The sequence below is a fragment of the Lissotriton helveticus genome, chromosome 10 (assembly GCF_964261635.1).
Source record: "Lissotriton helveticus chromosome 10, aLisHel1.1, whole genome shotgun sequence".
NCBI classification, from domain to species: domain Eukaryota; kingdom Metazoa; phylum Chordata; class Amphibia; order Caudata; family Salamandridae; genus Lissotriton; species Lissotriton helveticus.
The window spans coordinates 890,890,137-890,909,607 of record NC_136071.1 but is presented as its reverse complement, the minus strand read 5'-3'; the positions used below and the strand labels follow the sequence as shown (position 1 = coordinate 890,909,607).

The window sequence follows — 19,471 nt, the reverse complement described above, 5'->3', positions numbered from 1 at the left end:
ACCAGTAGCGACCACAGCCGATGCTTTCTGAAAGTTGGCGCAGGAGCAGCTCAAAGGGATTGGCCTCGTCTGTCTACTGCAGGGCACCCGGCATGTGCGCATTCCAGACCCTGCCACCCTCATTAATGCTGCTGCTCTACACTGCAGAGTGACTGCTCAGGCGCCTCTATGCTGCTGCTACGTCTCCATTGAGGCAATTTCAGGCGTGAGACAGCCAAAATAATAAAGTCATTATGTCGTAAAAAAAAATCCGGAGCATCTCGCCTGCACAGGGTTTATTAACGTGTATGCGTTTGCCAACATCTTAAGACCCCATGCGCAGGAATGCTGGTACTCGGGCAAGGTTCCAAGGGCTCGCTGCCAGTACCTCTAGAGCCACCAATTTAACACTGCTAAGGACGGGTTGTCAACATCTGCTGGCGACCTATTCCCAGACTGCCCGGGCGGTTTCAAAAGTCGTGCCCGTAGCCTGTGACGAGCGGCTTGGGATGCATCACATCTCAGCTTCCCCGGGCCGGCCGCTCTTGTCTGGCTTCTCTCCCTCCCTCACTCCACTCCCGTCCCCCCGTTCCTCTCACTTTCTTCTCTCCTGTGTGCCAGGTGTACATAACCCAGCACTAGTATTTACAAGTCACACTACTGTCACTGTCCCTTCACACTGCTCATGTTCTTACTCTGCCCCTCTTTCGCTGCTCTACCAGCTGCTCCTCTGACCCACTCTTACCTTGTCTCACAGGGCTCCCTTTCACTCTAATTCTACCGTCTCTCATTTTAGACTGCTGCTGTCTGCTACCCATGCAGTTCCTGCTATTTGCCAAATGCTTTCTCAGTCTGCTGCTCCTGTGTGGCAGGTCCCACCCTCCTGCCCCCTGCCCCCCTTTGTCCTTTTCTTGCTGTCTCCTCTGTAAGGGCACGCCATCACATCTCTGCTTCGCCGGGCCGGCAGGCTCATGATTGTATCATAATACGTGATAAAACACAGCATACACATGCCTGTAAATCAAATTCGTGTTTTTATGCCTCTGTTACAGAGATCTGGGGACAAAAGCTTGTGACTAGTAATGGTGCTGACTCAGGCTTTCATCTTTCCAAAGTCAACAGAGAGGCAGCATAATTTATGGGCTGCAGATTAATCATAACCGTCAGCTTCCCACAATCCTAACTGGCGTCTGTACCTCTCACATTTCCTCCTCCATCAAAATTCTAGGCGCTGCGATTCAGGGCAAGAGTTTCTCTGGTCACTCGGGCACAAACTCAAAACGCTTTTTACAAAGGTCCACAAAGATCGACACCATCACAGCACATTTCGAACTACATGCTCCTGCACCTGCCCTGTTACAATTTTCCACCCCACAACGGTGAACAAGATGAGCAAGAAATCGCCACAATACCATGCATTGGTAACATCTGGTATTTCTATTGCTACAACGCTGCACACCTGTGACAGACAGAAAGCCCTATGCAACAATATGGTTGATTTTTACAGATTAAATCTCTTGATTCTTGTAAACAGTGTAAGACACAGTGGTTGCTCATTACTGCATTTTAGATTCGCTCCAGAGGTACTAGATATATCATATATAATATTGTTTCATTATTTAATGGCATTTGTAAAATCGTGTTATGGTGTGCGCCTTATTTTTTGCAAAGCGCAATAGAGAGCTGAGAAAAGAGCGTTATTTCAATGTTGTAATCCAATAATTATACAAATGGATCGTTTTGCTGTGTCTGACTACATTTTATTTTAAAAAATGTCCAGGAAATTTAGAAAACACACGTGTTTTGATTGTGCACAGATGCTCATGCATACACAAGTACAATAAATATTTGTTTGCCAGTATTCTATCTTCCTAACTGCTTTTAAAACTGTCAAATGCAATAGCTCTCTAATTTGCGAAATTTTAAGCTATTGGCATTGTAAATGACAATGCCTTTTAATTATCTGGTTTCAAAACAAACACATAAATAAAAAGATTGTCATTTACAATACCAGCAGCTCAAACTCTTGCAAATGCGAGACCTATTTCATTGCAAATGCTTGTTTTAAAGAGTTAACAGTTTGACAGCTTTTGTAACTAATCTCCTGGTCCGTTTATCATTGAAGCATGTTATACATCCCAGGGGAGATCAGTTTAAGGGTTTCTTTCAGTGCATGCTCTTATCCTGACTGAAGAGTACCTACGTGAAAACTTTGAAGCTCCATCTTTACTTACTAATGTGACTATCCAACTTGAAAGCTTTCGCCCATTTCTCGTGCTGGCTACAGTTAGTGAGATGGGTAATCTTGGGTTCAGACTGCATTAAAAGAACCTTTTCAAGCTAAATATGATTCGGGCTTGAGAATGGTTTTCTTTTTTGGTATGAGAAGTAGATGCCAGAATTTTAGGTGCAAATAAACTGTTTGTATTACAATGTGGTGATGCATTTTTTGCACATTTTAGAGGACAAATATATTTCAAGTGTACATTTTAAACATCCAGAATGGATTTTTACCATTTAGAGTACGAAAACAGGCTTTGGAATTTCAAATGAAATGGAATTTTCTTGCAAAAAGATCACATTCATTCATTCAAATAAGTCTTTATTTCGACAAAAGTCATAAAAGACAACATTCTAAAAACACATAAAAACACAACATTTCTCATAAGTTACATCCCTTAATCCACAGTGTCCGGGGTGATTCCAATGTTTGTAATTCAATTGATGATATGTACAGGTCGTTCCATTCACATTAATTAAACATAAATATTTCCGCTTTAAAACACATTAGAAGAGTCTACATTAAAAGAATATAAAAATATATATATATATGTATGCTCTTGCTATACAATTAATTCATAGTTTAGAATCGAAATTTAAAACCAGATTAAACCATAACAATCTTCCGTAGTTTCAATTTTTCCCTTCGTATTGCCCACATCCATTTTAAGAATGTGGCTACTGCAATTACCATGCTATCAGAGCAGTCTGTTTTTAGTATCCTTAAAGCTTCAGTACCACTCAAGATGCCTTTCTGTATGCATATTGGTCTGATCCATTTAAGCCGCGGAAGTTTATATTCTGGACATAAAAAAGGGCGGGGGCTAAACTTTCTGGTTGGGTAGTGCAGAAGGGGCATAAATGGTCATTATTTGTTGACCATTTGCTAGTAAACGTATTTATAGGAAGGGTTCCCACCCTGTACTGGTGGAAACGTTTCCTGTCTTCAGGGATGGTGATAATATCCCAATAGTGTTCATATGCCGGTGCATGTTTTTGGTCCAGAAAAGCTCTTGTGAGTGAGGGGGCAGTATGTTTCTGAAATTCTTTTTGGGATACCATGGCCCAGTAGAGCTCTTTTAACTTTTTTCGGGAGGAAAAATATTTCCAGTTGGATTGTCCCATAAATCTCAAGGCCCAAGGTTTTATAGAGCAGCCGGACCTCTCTAAACCAGGGTATTTTGCTCCCCATATCCAAGTTTTTAATTTCTAATAGGGCTTGAGCATAATGGGTGAGCTCAGGTGTGACCCAAAGCCTTCGTCAATAGGCGAGCGCTCTGAACCTCGCCACATCCTGAATTCGCTGACAGCCCAGGTCCAAATACAGGGGTATCAGTGGGGTAGATGTTGGAAGCCTCGTCAGACACCTTATAAATTTATTTTGAGCGTTAGTTAATACAGAAATGTCAGAGGATCCCCACAATTCTGCCCCATATAACATTGATGCCCGAATTTTCGTGTCATATATTTTGAGAGCTGGTGCTATCGGTTGTGTGGCTGAGGAACGTAGTTCTCTCAGAAGAACTCCTGCCAACTGTGCATGTTTAGTAGAAAGAAATGTCAGATGTGGTTTCCACTCCATTCTAGACCCCCAGGGTGATTCCCAGGTAGCTAAAACAATGAGTTTGTTCCAGGAGCTCTCCATTCATGAAGACTGTGCCTCTCACCTTCTTGTGTCTATGCATTACCATAAATTTTGTTTTTGAGACATTAATAATTAGCCCATAACCTTTACAGAAGGCCTCGAAACACCCAATTGCTTTTTGTAGCCCTTCTTGCGTCTTGGAGATTATAAGGGTGTCGTCTGCAAACATTAGCAGTGGTATAGGGACGCCATTTAATCTCGGTGCATCAGTGTGTACATCCCTATAATATTCAATAACTTTATTTATGTAAAGTGTAAACAATGTTGGAGCCATGACACACCCTTGTCTTACTCCTCTTTCAGTGGGGAATTTGTCGGTAACCTCACCCTGATTTCCCCACCTCACCTGTGCAAAATTACTGTCATGAAATTTAATCAGAAAGGCAATAAGTTCTATTGGCATACCTTGCTCCTGGAGCGCTCTCCACAGCCTAGTGCAAGGCACAAGATCGAAAGCCGATTTCAAATCGACGAACGCTGCGTACAGAGTGCCACCCCCAAGAACTACCCACTTCCAATAAATAGTAGCAAATCTAAAAACCTGATCCATGGTACTCGTAAATGGACGAAAACCGGCTTGTAATGGTGACATAACCCCTGAGTCGCCTATCCAACTCTGAATCCTATGGAGAACTAGTCTGGCCACAACCTTTTGAATACATGCTATCAGGCTAATTGGCCTATAATTCGCGGGGTCCGCCCGGTCACCTTTTTTAAAAATAGGAATTATTTCAGCTCCCTTCCAAATATCTGGAATGGGGGAGCCCTTGGAGATAGCATTGGCAAGTAGCTGTATGTATGGTATCCATACCTCTTTACTGTGCAAGAATAAATCTGCTGGTATCATATCCGGCCCCGGGGCTCTTCCTCTAGGAATTGTATTTAGGGCGTGTTCAATCTCTTTCCCACTAAATTCCAGAGGAATACTACTTACAATGTTGGTAGATAAGTTCCACTCTTCACCCCTTGTCTGATCAGGGTGCGCAAACTGAGCTTTAAAATGCGACACCCACAGTTCAGGAGGGACAGAGTTCATTGGATGGGTCCTATGACATCCCTTGCCCCATTTGACTAGATTCCAGAAGCCTACCATGTTCCTTGACTTGCTGGCTTCGTATAGCTCTTCCCAATAGATGTTATCCCAGGACTTTTTAGCTTCCTGCTGGATTACTTTGTACTTTCGTCTAGCCTCTAGTATTAGGTCCCTGTTTTTTTAACGTACTGCTACTGCTAGTGATTTGTATGCGACTCTACAACTTTTACCATACCAGGATTCTGCCTGTTTTCTGTCCTTGCGACGTGGACCAGTTGTCTCTTTTAAAAAGTATTTACTAAGATTTAAAAATAATGTTGTGTGAATTGGAACCACCTTGGACATGAGATTATCATTATTAGTACATCCCTGGAGCTCTGTGGTTGCATTCAATACTAGTATGTCCATTTCACTGATACAATGATGTTTCTGAAGACAGTCAGCCCATTTTAGTCTTCTCGTGTCATTTGTAGGGATAATATCATTAGTAGTGACACTAGCGTCAGCTTCATTTCCCTTAAATAGTTGTATCTCTAAGCTGAGAGGGTTATGATCACTTTCGATTCTTTCGACAATGGTCATGTCTCTGATGGCTGTCCAGAATTCCAAATTAACTAGAATATAATCTATCCTGCTAGTACTCACGCCGTTATCGAAAGTAGGTCTTCCTTCCTTATCCGCTATTGTCCTGCCATTGACTGCTCTAAGTCCTTGTTCAAGACATAGTGTCTTGAGCTGTAGAGCAGCCTGAGTCCACCTTTTTATGGGGGGTATAGTTAGTTGGGGGATCAACCAGCTACGATCTTCTACCTCAGTAAGATCAATGTCAAACTGATCCAAGGGCTCAAAGGAGCAATTAAAATCGCCTGCTACCAAAAAGTTTATGCTTCCAGAAGATAACCCAAGTGACTAACTATTTCTGATGGTTTACCTCCCGGCACTCCCCTTGCATAGACATTAAAAATAACTAGATCTCCAAAAACTGGGGACTGTATTTTTACCATAAGAATGTCATTTGAGTCGGAGTTTAGTTGTTGGGTGGTATACCTATCATCCTGCTTAACCCAGGTGGTCAGGCCCCCCATAGGCCTGCCTCTGTTAGTACGGGTTGCTGGTATGAAAAAGTTTAAATAGCCCTGCCGATGCTGGGGTACCGTCAACCATGTTTCCTGTAATGTTATTATGGTATAGATATCAATAAAATTTAGCCAATCCTGGGATACCATTTTAGTCCTTAGGCCAGCTATGTTCCAGGACACCAATAGTTGACCGGGCTGGTTGGCACAAGTGTTGTCTATTACAGGGGCATGCCGTTTTTGATCCTGCCTCCCTGGCAAAATAGTTTTGGAAGTATCCTTATATCACACTACTCGTTTCGGTGATGCTTAGTCCATCTACTGGGGTCTTAGCCAAACCATAATCCCTCCCATTTCCAGCTTGGACTACTGGACAGTAATCAATAATTCCATTCCCTGGAGCCCTCCTACTATCTTTCTGTGGGTATAGACCAGTCCTATCAAATTTACCCTCACTTGCCTCTTCCCAATCAATATCTCCGTGGGCTCGTCGACTGTGGACTAACTCCGCGGTATGTCAGTCCACCCCTTCAAGACCAGACAACCGTGTGAAGCGGTTGAATGTAGGGATGTTAAAGCCAAAGACCCCTGCCTCCCTTTGAACATAATTCCTTGCCGCTCGAGTGTTGGATATCTGATACTGGGGGTAAAAATATGTTAAATCCTTAGTGGATATTCCCCCCCTCCAGGTTCCAAGTACCAGTCTCTAATATACGCTGTTGCTTTGCGATCCCTAAAGTTTACCACTACAACGTCCCCTGGTATATCCTTTGTCCTCTGACCAACCCATCCCAATCTTCTGACATTTAGAATCTCTGCATTTATGTTGGGTGGGAGCGGTACCCTTCTTTCCTGCCTACTGCGTGTTGGGGGATCCCAGTAAGGACTATGACATAAGACGCTGATTCTGGTGGCAGATCTATTCTTTGGAATGAGCCATGATCATCCCTATCTTGGTATCTAGCACTTTTCCCGTTTGAGACTGCTGATTTGATGTCATGTGTTTCTATTGGACCTGCTACCCTCGCATCCTCACCACCCTTGTGGCTTCTGTTTTTCTCAGGGGGAAGGGGATCAGTTACCAATATCTGTGACATATTACTAATGCTAGTAATTTGTTTAGCCTTTGAACCTTCCGATGTTATTGTCTGAGAAGTACCTTTCTCTATGGGTGTAGCTAGTTCAATTAAGGCATTGGTATTGGTTGTAATGGCCTACTCTATTACCCCCAGCTGTTCGTTCATTTGCTTTACCCGCTCCACTAGAGGTAAAATAAGAGATTTAATTAATTGCTTAATGTCCTCCAATAAATGTGAGTAAACATCCTTTGGAACGGCGGAAGAAGACTGCTCTTTTAAATCAGCCAGTTTTATTTGCTGGCCCAGCAATGGACTAGTGGTTGTTGTTACAGTTTTCTGGGCTTTAGCACACCTTCCCTTTTGACAGTTTCCCCCACGTTTCCTTTTGTTTTTTGGTCCTGAGCATGGTTTATTTTCAGAGCTGGGCATCGAGGTGGATTCTACATGCCTGTCAATTTTGTTACTAACTGTAGTAGATGTTTCAGGACATATATCCTCTGTGTCAGACTGCCCGCTGGTGTTGGAAGAATGACTGCGTTCAAGTAATTGTCGTGGGATGCCGGTGTCACCTAGCGGATCCCTCTTGATTAGTGAATTAGGGGGGGGAGATGGAATACTGTGTTAGGCCCAAGGACGAACGCGTATTGTACAAAAGTTCAATGGATAATCGGCGTTCTGTAAGAGCTATTTCTCGTTCTATGGCATATTTAGCCCTGGTTATGAATAAGTCCAATGTCCCTTGCACAGACCCTCCCGTAGAACTAATTTTGCTAGGGATCATTATTGGTTAGTAAGTGGCACAGCTTACTGGACAGTACAGAATGCCTGACAGTAAGACCCTGAGCTCAGAGAGTAGCAATGTGGGGGTTCACGGTCTTTGCACAGAGTCAAAGTGTGAAAGTAATGGAAAGTGCTGCTCCCTTACTTTGCTTGTCCTTGGATCAATCCCCAGCGTCCTGTAGCAGCGAATAGGTTAGGGGGGTTGCCCTGCCCGGCGTAGGACGGCCCGCCCTCTGCCCGGGCTCAGCCCGGCGACCGCCCGTGCACGTCCCGGGACAGGCGCAGGATCTTTAAGCTGCTCCGGGCGCGGAAGTGCAGCTTGTGGGCGGGTCAGCCCCGCAAAGTCCTCTGGTCAATGTGGTCCCCCCCCGCACTGCGGCCGCTGTGTTGGTAGGTCGCGGCGGCGGAGGGGACCGTCAAACACCACACTCTGGAGCGCGGATATCAACCACAGCCCCAGACAGCCAAACTCCTTCTTCTACGGGTGTGACCATGTACCCAAACACGGGATGCCGGTAGTTCTCACTGTCGTGCGTGCTCTCACTGTGTCTCAATTCTCGCTTTTTCTGGCTGCTCAGCCAGAATGAAGATTCCTGCGGGGCTTTAAGTGAGTGAGGCGCCGCTCAGAAGCCCTGCGTTCGGCGGCGCTGAGCTCTTCTGCCGAGCTCCTCCAAAATCCGAACGCTGATTGCCAAACTCGGCGTCCTCCCGTTACCAGTAACACGCCAGTGCCGGCGCAGGTTTGTCCAAAGAACGTGAGGACGGGGATAGACCCCCCTGCGCTTCAAGCCGATGCCTGCTGAGACTCGCCGCTTTTCTCGCTGCTACGGCTACAGATTTAGCTTTTCAATTCTCAGGGTTTTTCGGCTTCTTGCAGCGCTGCAGTGCTCCACCCATCCATCCAGATCACATTTGAAAATGTTATTATTTAAGTGCTGACCAATCACAATGGAATTCAGCCAATAATGGTTTCCATTAATTTCTGATAGGATGGAGAAGGTTATATTCCACTCACTCCACACTGAATGTCCATCCACACTTAAAACAATGAATATTTGATATAAACTGTGCTCACTTCATCAGAAACTCGCACGAGCCAAAGCATCTTAATGCACTAGGCCTAAAATAAATGTGTCATCCTACTCAATTTGTGACAAGCAGTTAAAGTAGCACATAAAAAAGCATATAAATATGTTTAATGCATAAATATGCTTAAAAGTTAAGTGGATAACAGACACTTCACTGCTGAAGAAACATTATAAAATGCGAAAAAATCATTAAAACCTAGCTGCTATTCAGTGTCAACTAGTACTCATTTCATATTCCTTTGGCCAATTTTACCATTTGAGGCTGAGTACTTATGAAAATGAGTCATGCTTTAAGGTCATACTTAAGTTCCGGGGATTCAGGATCATCCATTTGCAACTCTTTGCGCATTGATCCTTCTATTTCAGCAGCTAATGAGTCCTACATAAAGAAATAGAAAACAGACAACGTTTATAACTTGTGTATTATACTCTTTTCAGAAAATGAAAATAAATTATTCATTCATAAATATAATTACATGAATAAGAACTGTGAGGCACCAACATTAATGCAATATGATGTTTTATTAACCAATCCACAAGCAGAGGCAACCTGACTCCATAACACATAGCATGAGTTCCCCTTTTCTTTCAGTCTCTATTTCCCTGGATGTGACTGGGCCCGAAATGCTTTCCAATAGGGACAGACAGACACGGTACAGAGCTGTTCATCCCATGAGCTGGTGGGGCATATAGTCATTGTTTTTAATTATTAGTAGCTAAAATCAAAAACACCCGTTGCTTATTAATAAAGTTGGACGGTTTAGGTATGACTTGAAGACATGGGGTTCCAGTAACAAACTGTGTTTATCTGTTATGTTGCAAAATCACTCTCTTTAATGCTAAGATCCATTAGCGAACAAGTACTCTAGAAAAAATATTACTTATTAATCTGGAACCCATAAGACACCCACTTGTACTTCAAGGGGAGAGATGTAATTTTATTCAAACACCACTGCATGTCCCTGAGTGAGTACGTCACCGAGACAATTCAAGTTATAAAATGGCTGATCCCTTTCAGTAGCCCAACAGGATTAGCTTTTCCCAGTTTGGGCTCGGCCAGACAGGGGTGTGTGACTGGAACGATGTTGAAGACAGAGTATCTCCAAATTCAAAAGTCAAAAAATGTTGTTCGAACGCTACCTACAGGCTCATATCCTTACTCATTTAGACTGCAAAGTGCATGCCAAATTCTTCCAGGGATTCTCTTTAAGTCATTGTTACCCTTTCACATCCCAGTGAAGTATGTTTTCTGAATGTGCAGTATACCAAATAGCTTTAGAAGCAAGACAATATCCCACTTGTGCATGGAGGATACCAAATCTGCTAAATGTGTGTGCTTTGTATCAAAGAAGCAGAGAGGTGCCCACTGGTGCTATTAGTAAACTAGTTGAGTTCCTTCCACCAGAAAAACTACACAATGTATGAAGACTCAAATGAGAAACGTAAACTTTTAGAACCAAGTTAAAATAAATGATGAGACTGCCGATAGCCTTGGCTAGAAATAGATATTCATGCAACTTCTGATACGTCATATAGTAAAGTTACGTTTAGTAAGAGTCTCTTCTGGTACCTACAATTTACAACATGTCTTAAAGAGAAACGGAAGCAGGGAAAATGCAGGTGTAGTTGCTTAAAGAAGGAAAAAAGAAAATAATAGGAAGAAAAAGTGGCAAGTGTTCTGGGGTACCTAGCAAAGAGAATAGCACATGATGCTGTCACATAATACCTATTTCAAATTCAGAAAGGGTAGTCAACACAACATTGTTCTTTAAGAAAAAAGGCATTTGTACTCGCATGAAGATATAGCTCCTGTGACTGTCAACTTCCAACACTTAAAGGGGAAAGAACTTTGCTATTTCTGTCCACTTCGTACTTCAGGTTTAGCAATGTTTGAAATATCATTGAGGGTCTTGTGCCGCTTTAACCAGCTATTGCTCTGTGTGGTTCGACGTTACAAATGATAGTTATTAACTAACATATCAGTTAATGAACCCTTTTCTCTAAAGTATGAGGATATTTCAAGTCACATAGGAATAAAGTAATTCTACAGACAAATTAGGCCTAAAGATGTGTTCCTTTATATAGTCACCAAACTGTAAGGTGACTTGCAGTATTCCTTTACCCTACGGCAGAGGTTATTCTTCCTCAGGGGCACAACATTACCCTTTCCATAAAAAACAGAAACCCTTAGACTCTTGTGATTTAAGACAGAAGAGAGTGATTTCCCATTTTATTTTGCAACGTTCCGCTAGAAAACAAAAACTGAATGGAATTACACCACATTTGGCACAACTGTAGAACTTCACTTAGAAAGTATGCATTTTGTGATTTGGTCTAAATCCGTTCAGACAGTTTTGAGAAATTAGCATTTAAAGAGGGCGGGTTGGGCATGAAGGGAGCTAGCCATCTAACTCACTGCAAAGACTCATGGTCTATTCAACTCATCCTTCCATGGGTATATTACGTTTAACAGGTGTCTGTATACCAGTCTGTTTGTTCTCTTAACAATATAACTTGAATATTTGTCTGCATAGTTTATAAAAGGTCAGCTTTTGCTATTCTGAATTACACTGAAATGTAGGCATATATCCATTCATAAACATAATATTAAGTTTGTTACATGTCAAGAGGAATCTCTGCTTTCGAGGAAAAATACTGTGCAAGTTTCCGGTTTTGTTATCTTTGAAACAGCCATACCAGAATGATGAAACCTCAACCTTTTTGACACTCTCACAATACCCAAGTGCACCACTTAAGTCCAAAGTGCTGTACTTCTCAGCCACAAACTGAAACAATACACAGAGGAAACGGTATGCATCGGCCCAGTTGATGTCACTACCCACCTGCCCAATGTTGCCACCTACTCTTCAGTGAGGCAGTGAAGATATATCACTCACCTGGAAACCTCAGATATGACCTTATGACTCCCAGGCACCTCAGGATATGAGCCTGCAAGCCATGGGGAGAATCCACAGACACTACCCCCCTTCGTAGAAAAGAGGCCTCTCAGTGATCCACCACATTGGGTCCTACTGCAGGCACATTCACCAATCGTGATGCCAACATCAAGCAACTGAATAGTGATGAAGTAGATAAAATGCTGAATCCCTTAGTTGACAAATAAAACCGATTTTGACACCTTTGAGAGGAACATGAGAATGTGCACAATTGAATGCTCACTATACCTTGTTTAATCTTGAGAAATAGAGCATAAAAAACTAAGTTACTGCATTGTAAAAGCATGCAGATGAGTGTAGACTAGAGGAAAATGATCATTTGATTAACATAGGTTCATGTTTTACTAAATTACACCGGTGTAATCATCTTTTAACGTGAAATAGAAATGTGAATGTGGTGACTCATGTATTATAGAGATTTCATTAACTATGCTCTTTAAATAATGATGTTTGTGAAGAATTTATGAAACTAAATGTAAACTAGATGACAATATGAATGTTTGTTGAAGAATTTTGGTTTTTTTAACAGATTTTATTGATTTTCCATAGTACCAGATGGGCCGAGCCCAGCAAGCAAAGTACATTTGAAATGTATACTGTAAAATCCCTAGGTACTGTAGATTACTCACCCCTGAAGTCTGCGGAACATCAGACCAATGAAAACCCCCCGCCCTCCACCCCCCAAACTCGCACCATACATACTTACAATACATTATATGGACATGGCGATGGAGTTCCCGTCTGTGTCCGTGTAGCACCATCACTTTAAACTGGCAAGTCATTCACCACCAGCCGTTCAATAGGGTTTCGGGTGGCCGGCTGCACCATTAAGGACAAGTCAATTCCCCTGTACTTGGCCCACCATGCCCAGATCTTCCCATGCTTCTGTGTACAGCCCCTCGCCTGAAACACCGCAACCTCCACCAACATGCACCTATCCATTGCCTTTTCCCAGGTAGCTATACAGGGCAGGGACATATCCTCCCAGTGCTGTGCTATATCGCACATGGCCAATGTGGGGCCAAGAACAAAAGATGTCTTTTATACCAGTTCCCCCCAATGTCTTGGGCAGTGTGCAAATGCGTTAGTTTGAGGTCTGCAGGGATGTCCCATGCCAGAACCCGCCCCATGCAAGTCAGCACACCCGACCAGAAGAGCTGCAATGTCCGGCAGCTCCATACAGTGTGAAGGAAAGACCCTTCATCTGTTCCACAACGGAGACAGATGGGGGACTGAATAGCCCCCATCTTCCAGAGGGGAAGACACGTGTAATATATCGTATGAAGATATTTAAATTGGATTGGCCTATATCTGGTGGAGACGGCGGCATACCAAGGGCTAGCCAGCATCTGGGCCCAATCTTCATCAGTTAGGGCGGGCAGGTCTGCCTCTCACACCACCCGGGTTCTGTGGATCTCACACCACCCGGGTTCTGTGGACCACGATTCACGAACCCGGCCAACCTTCCAATGCGTGCAACTCGGGTAATGACTCAAGATGCCGTATCAGGGGGATCAATGAGTGATGGAGCTGCAGATAGCGGTGAAACTGTGATTTGTGAGGGTCAAAATCCGGCTGTAACTTCTGAAAGGATTTAAGAGTGGTCCCATGCATAATATCCCCGAGAGTGGATATCCCAATATAATCCGAAGAATTTTATTTTAATTTATCTTTGCTCATGTTAACATATGCACAAACAGAGAAAAAGAGAAACAGGTGCTGCAAATTTGTAATAATTCCAATTACTTTGAGAATTCTACAGAATATTATTCATACATGTACTAATGAGAATTTCTAGAAACGACAATCATTTTATATTTTGAAATGATTTTACATGTTCGTACTTTGAAAATGTAGTAATGTGTCATAGTTATATGTGCCATAGAACTAGAATGCTTTAGGAGTGCAAATGAGTTAAAAGAAATATATAGGGATCCCAAGATTCTAGAATGAAATGTCTATCTCCATTATTCTATATTCTATATTTTATGATCCGAAATCAATTTAGGCCTGCATTTTCTTTTCTTTGCTTGATTCCGTTCTCATGGAAAAGCTTCATAGACTTACAGTGTGAGATGAAATTATGTTTCATAGAAAGAGTTCCCATGGGCATAGTAGGACTAATTGCAACTTTTTTGTTACATTGTGAACATCTGCTGTGAGAAACTGTTCTCTTGAACTTACTCATGTGCCTTTGGCTAGAAGACCATTGTTCACAAACTTTATATTTTGTAAGGTTCGACAGCTTATGTGGTGATCACCACCTTTTTGGCATAACATGTGTCTTCTTCATGCTGCATGACAATCACCTGATACAAACTGACCAAGGGACTGAGTGGTCTGACCAAGATGAGGTCACCTCAGGAGGTGTCACCGCGGAACTTGAGAATTAATATACACTGTGACGGAGCGACAAAGGAGGGAAGCCTTTTTCTTCTTTCTTTGGAGATTTTGTTTTTTGTGGACAGAGAGATATTTTTTGATCTTGCAGATTCTACTGGCTTTCCTTGGGCTGACGCCTATGCTGTGTGTGCTATTCCCAGAGTCATTTCTCTCATTGAAAGAGAACCTTTGAGTTGATCTGATTTATGTACGCCCTTTCCTGAACTTTCTTCTATAGCTTTGGTAATTGATGGGCCAAAAAAGAAATTCAGAATATTCTGTATTACGAAATCCTGTTTCTGTCTCTCTATGTCTCGTCTTCAATTATTGATTGTGCATTCCAATTGAGTATTCATGAGGGGGAGAATCTAAATAGAGAGATCTCGTGGACAGCAGATTCTAATGATACTATTCTGCTTAGCTTTAACTAAGTTATTGGTTTGTATGATTTTAGTCCGACTGATGTTATGATCTATTGGCAAATTAAGAAGTTTACAAGGCGTAGCACTTCTGTGAATTACTACACTATCTTTTTTAATGTATTTTATTTAATGGTTTTTCATAACTGCACATCTACCAGTAAATAATACTAATAATAAAATACTCGAGCACTGGGACATGGAAAAGTAAAGACAGAACTGGGTCAGGAAGACAAGGATATGATCACTGTGGCAAAGGGACAATATTACACTAACTGGAACAGAAAAACAACAAGTGGAAACATCTGTAATACTAGGACAATGAATACATTGACACAGGATGAACATACATGAACATTTACATTAGAAATGCATAGGCACACTGAAATGGAGAAGCCGGAAACTCAAGTGAAGAGAGACAGAATCTAGGTCAGGAAGCAGGGGTATGCCAACTGTAACAAAGAGACATAGATACACCTACTGGGACAAATCTCAGTGGAATAGGAAAATAGCTGCAAGCACAATAACTCAAACACAAGAACTGCTTCTCACACTTAAATGGTGTGGGCAAAGACTAAGATCTGGCCATCCTTGTGAGCTCGTCACTGTTAGAAAAGCCCACACTTACACTATAACTCAAAAAGAAGACCATTCGCTCACATTGGTCTGGTGTAAAGTTACAACATCCCTCCTATGAAGGATCTTTGCCTGGAAAAATCCAAAACCTGCAGGCAATGATCTGTAAGGTATGACTCCCAACAGCACTAAAGGGACAAGGAGAAGTGAATGCCCACTTCACAAAAACAACTTAATACACATGTAGCACTCACTTTAATCACCTCTCTGCTATTAAATGTGCGTAGCCATCTTTCCTGCATGCCATGTCATGTCCTCCACAGCAACCACAGTTTTAAAGGCCAAACAAATAGTAATGCATCACTCTCCTAGTACAATTCACCCTTGCCAACTGCTCTGACTGTCCTAGCTCTGTCGACGTTGCCCTCCCAATGAAGCCCAGAAAGTGCATATACAAACTAGCACCAATGGACAACTAAAAAGGGGTGTTATATAGTATTTATTTAGTTATTTTCTTCTTTTTTTATACTGAATCGGAAGCCAACAAGTTTGTCTTAGCGTATTTTCAGAGGGTAGCACATTCCTCAGTGGGCGTGATTTGGATGGCTGAGTGTGTATGATTTGGTCTATTTGAGCAATGTTTTGATGTTGTGCCTGAAGACCAGAGCTGTGCTCATATTGTGTTTGCTCATGTGACTTTGAAATGAAAAAGAATGGTATGTATGATGCTTAAGCATTAGATACTGATGTATGGATAAAGAGAAAGTGTGAGTACAGTGTGGCTTAAGTGCAAGGGTTTTGGTGGAGCATGTGTATTGGGGAGACCGTGTTGTCGCCTGCAAATAGCAGCTCCTGCACAAGGATTAAGAGAGGAGTGTGAGAAAGACATGCTCATGTCAGCATGTTGTTCCCTACCAATTTTGGATTGGTCGGATATTATATAGTTAGATCACATTAAATATAGGCACAGAAAGTATCCAGATGTAAAGGATGATTCCACTGCTGTGGCATGCTTGCATCAACTAGTATATGCTGTTTGGACAGCGTAATTTAGTACTCCACACAGTTGTATGCAAATTATAATCAAAGTATTTAATAATATTAATCTGTGTGCAATTATTATGAATCAAATGTAGTAGGTGGTGTATTTATCTTAGAGGAGACGCACACGTATATTATGGAAATGTAATCAATGCATTTACTCATACTAATTACACCTGCTTGGAAGCCATACTTGTCTAAAACTGACCTAACTTCTAACCAGGCCAGAATTGAATGTATTCATTTTCATAAAATGCTCTACAAGTCTCATGCTCTTCCACCTTCTGCAGTTGTCCTATCGAATTTCTTTTTAGCTAGAACAGACTTACTGTTCTTGTAGTACTGAAGCTGTTAGCTAGAAATGAATTCGAATTTGGCAGTGAATACGTAGATTGTGGTGGTGGGAGAGATCCTCCTATATCAAGCAGATCTGACCAGTGATACATCCAAAGTCGCGCAGATGTGTGTTTCATTGTCAAGCGCTGGCAAACTAGAGAGGCTACCTGCTCTCAGAGAACAAGAGTAGCTGATTCGATTGTTTGGTGGGCACTGATGTAGAGACTTCCAGAACTTCACTTCAGATATTAATAATTTGTTTCATAGAATCATTTGGCAGACCCTGTCATGACTTCGCAGAACAAAGATCTCTTCTTGACTCTGCTGATTTCCCCTGCCCGGGGTGTTGAGCTTCATGCTTGAGCACTCATACCTATCCCCTATAGCTTAAACTTGCACTATTTGATGCGGAGACCTTCCGCTGAGAAATCTCCTGTTTATCTTTCGATACTTATTTAGACTAGGGAAATTCCTTTATGGAGCTAGTCCAGCTAATATTCTGTCTTGTTATGTCATATTTTGCATCTTTTTCCTGACAATATAAAAAAATTGAGATTGCTGGAGGATAAATGCTTATTTTATAAGCTGACTAACTTGCTGATTATTGATTGAATTGTACCTTTGACTAATATTGTCAAGAAACCCTTATGGTTTTCTCCTCTTCTCATCTTTGTGGATCCACTTTGGATTCACTATCATTGACATGTATTGCTGATGCTAGCTCCTTTCTTACGCTTCAAGTCGACAATCAAAGGTCTATACAATCAGGGGAGGGTTTTTTGATGATTATCCTAAGAGATTGAGTGTGAGTGATCCCCGCTCCATCGCTAGTAAGCTTACACAGCAGCAACAAAAATGTAAACACACAGTAGTGGGCATTAAACAACAAGCCATGTACTTGCTCTGAGGGCTTCATCCAGGAGCAGTAAAAGGGTAGCCATTTTGGCAACAACCATAGTACATTCTCGCAGGAGGCCACAAATGAGTGGTCGAGGACCAATATATGGAACTTGTAATTCAAACCAGCCTATGTCATATAGTTAGAGTGGGACACCCGAGCAAAAGCAGAGCAACCCATAAAAACTGGTATTATAAACCAGCATTTGTATAGTCTGTGGAGTCATCCCAGGAATGGAAGGAATGTGCAGAACACAACCAGCAGTGGAATATGCTTTGAGGCATCAACGAAAGAGAAGCAGTGAGGCAACCCATGGGTATGGGAATCATACACCAGCCATTGTATAGGGGATGTAGAGTCTTTACCTCGCTCCCCTGAATAGACAGGCAGCAGCCCACTTGAGTGGGCTTTAGGCAGTCACCCAAGCTATAAGTGCTTTGGCAGCCCCCAAATCAGTAGGTATCTAGGAATGTGCATTACACAAACAGCCACAGTATAAGCTCCACCCATCGGTGACAGACAAGCAAATCGATGACAGACAAACAATCCACGAAACTAACAGTCACCAGATTTTCATGGATCTCTAGATACCACCTGGCAATATTGTTGGGTATCTAAATTTCTAATAATAAAGAACTAGTCCCTCATCAGCTCTCTGCCTGTCTATTTCAACCTTATGCTAATCTCACAATGTTCTGCATGTCCAAATGTATACACATGCACACCTTTTCCATTTAAAAACATGCTACACCACACCACAATGGTTTCGGAGTCTGAGAAAGCCATGCAGCAACACACTTCGAAAGCCCAGATCACAAAGGGTATGCATAGTATGGACAGCTCAAAACGTGCAGCAACATACAACCACTCAGCAAAAAAGCAAAGAGCTCAAAGTAAAAACAGAAATCCTTTGAAGAAAACCGGTAATATGACGACAAAATAAAATCTACATTAAGAGCGCTATTTGTAATTTCCCTAGTATACCCTAACAGTGACAATGGGTCTCATTAAGTAATGGGTAGGAAGCCCACTCTGGCCCAATTCAATACGGGTGTGCGTTCCAAGTAAGTGGGTATTAATCTTCAAAAGAGACAACTGGGAGAGTCAGACTTGCTTGGGGAGCTCTGCATGAAAATAATGCCCGGCTCTCTCAAAACATCAGTTCTGCACACAAAGCCAATGTTAATGACGCAACGCTTTGCTGGTCAAAATGTATGCAGTGAATACCACCGGCATATAATGGGGCGTAGTAGGACTCCACATATATTTGGAATGGGACGAGCAAACCAGGGGATGACACGACACAGCTCCACCATCGCTGAGTAGAATGTTTTCAGTGTTGCAATACATATGGGTTACTCACTGAAAAAGAATAACAAGCCCTTTTCCCTTCATTCTGGGGAGAACTGAATTACTCTGTATATAATTGTACAATTGAAAATCACGTCTTTTTGCCCAACTGTTTCTTCGGTCTGTCCATGCAGACTGAATTTTCCAGAAATAGGGGCCATTATATCTTTATGAGCCAAAGCTTAAATACAAATATTATTAAGCTTGATCATTATTTTCATTCCCAACCTTTTTATTTTGCTGCAGTTAGAGGCCAAACTATAACAAGAAATAAACTGAAGGAGACACTAACAGTGAACCTACTATAAGTTGTGAATATTTAGTCACTGAAGCCCTCCTATTTGTCAAGAACATTTTCCTGCGTGATCCAGGCAGTCTGCCAAACAAGTGCCACCAGTATTAAAATGATTCAGAAAAGGGGGTGGTGAAAAACGATTCAGAAAAGGGGGGTGGCCAAAAACGATTCAGAAAAGGGGGGTGGCCAAAAACGATTCAGAAAAGGGGGGTGGCCAAAAACGATTCAGAAAAGGGGGGTGGCCAAAACGATTCAGA

The 19,471-nt window shown here is 42.1% G+C and overlaps 1 protein-coding gene across 5 annotated transcripts in view; it reads right to left on the bottom strand.

Annotated features, from left to right (window-relative positions):
* The window catches only part of TRAK1 (trafficking kinesin protein 1), a 376,613-nt gene that overhangs the window by 114,128 nt on the left and 243,014 nt on the right, over window positions 1-19,471 (bottom strand). For all 5 annotated transcript variants that reach the window (XM_078663533.1, XM_078663532.1, XM_078663534.1 and 2 more), the window contains exon 11: window positions 9,263-9,339. In XM_078663533.1, coding sequence (XP_078519659.1) covers window positions 9,263-9,339 — 77 coding nt within the window. The remainder of the gene's footprint in view (window positions 1-9,262; window positions 9,340-19,471) is intronic.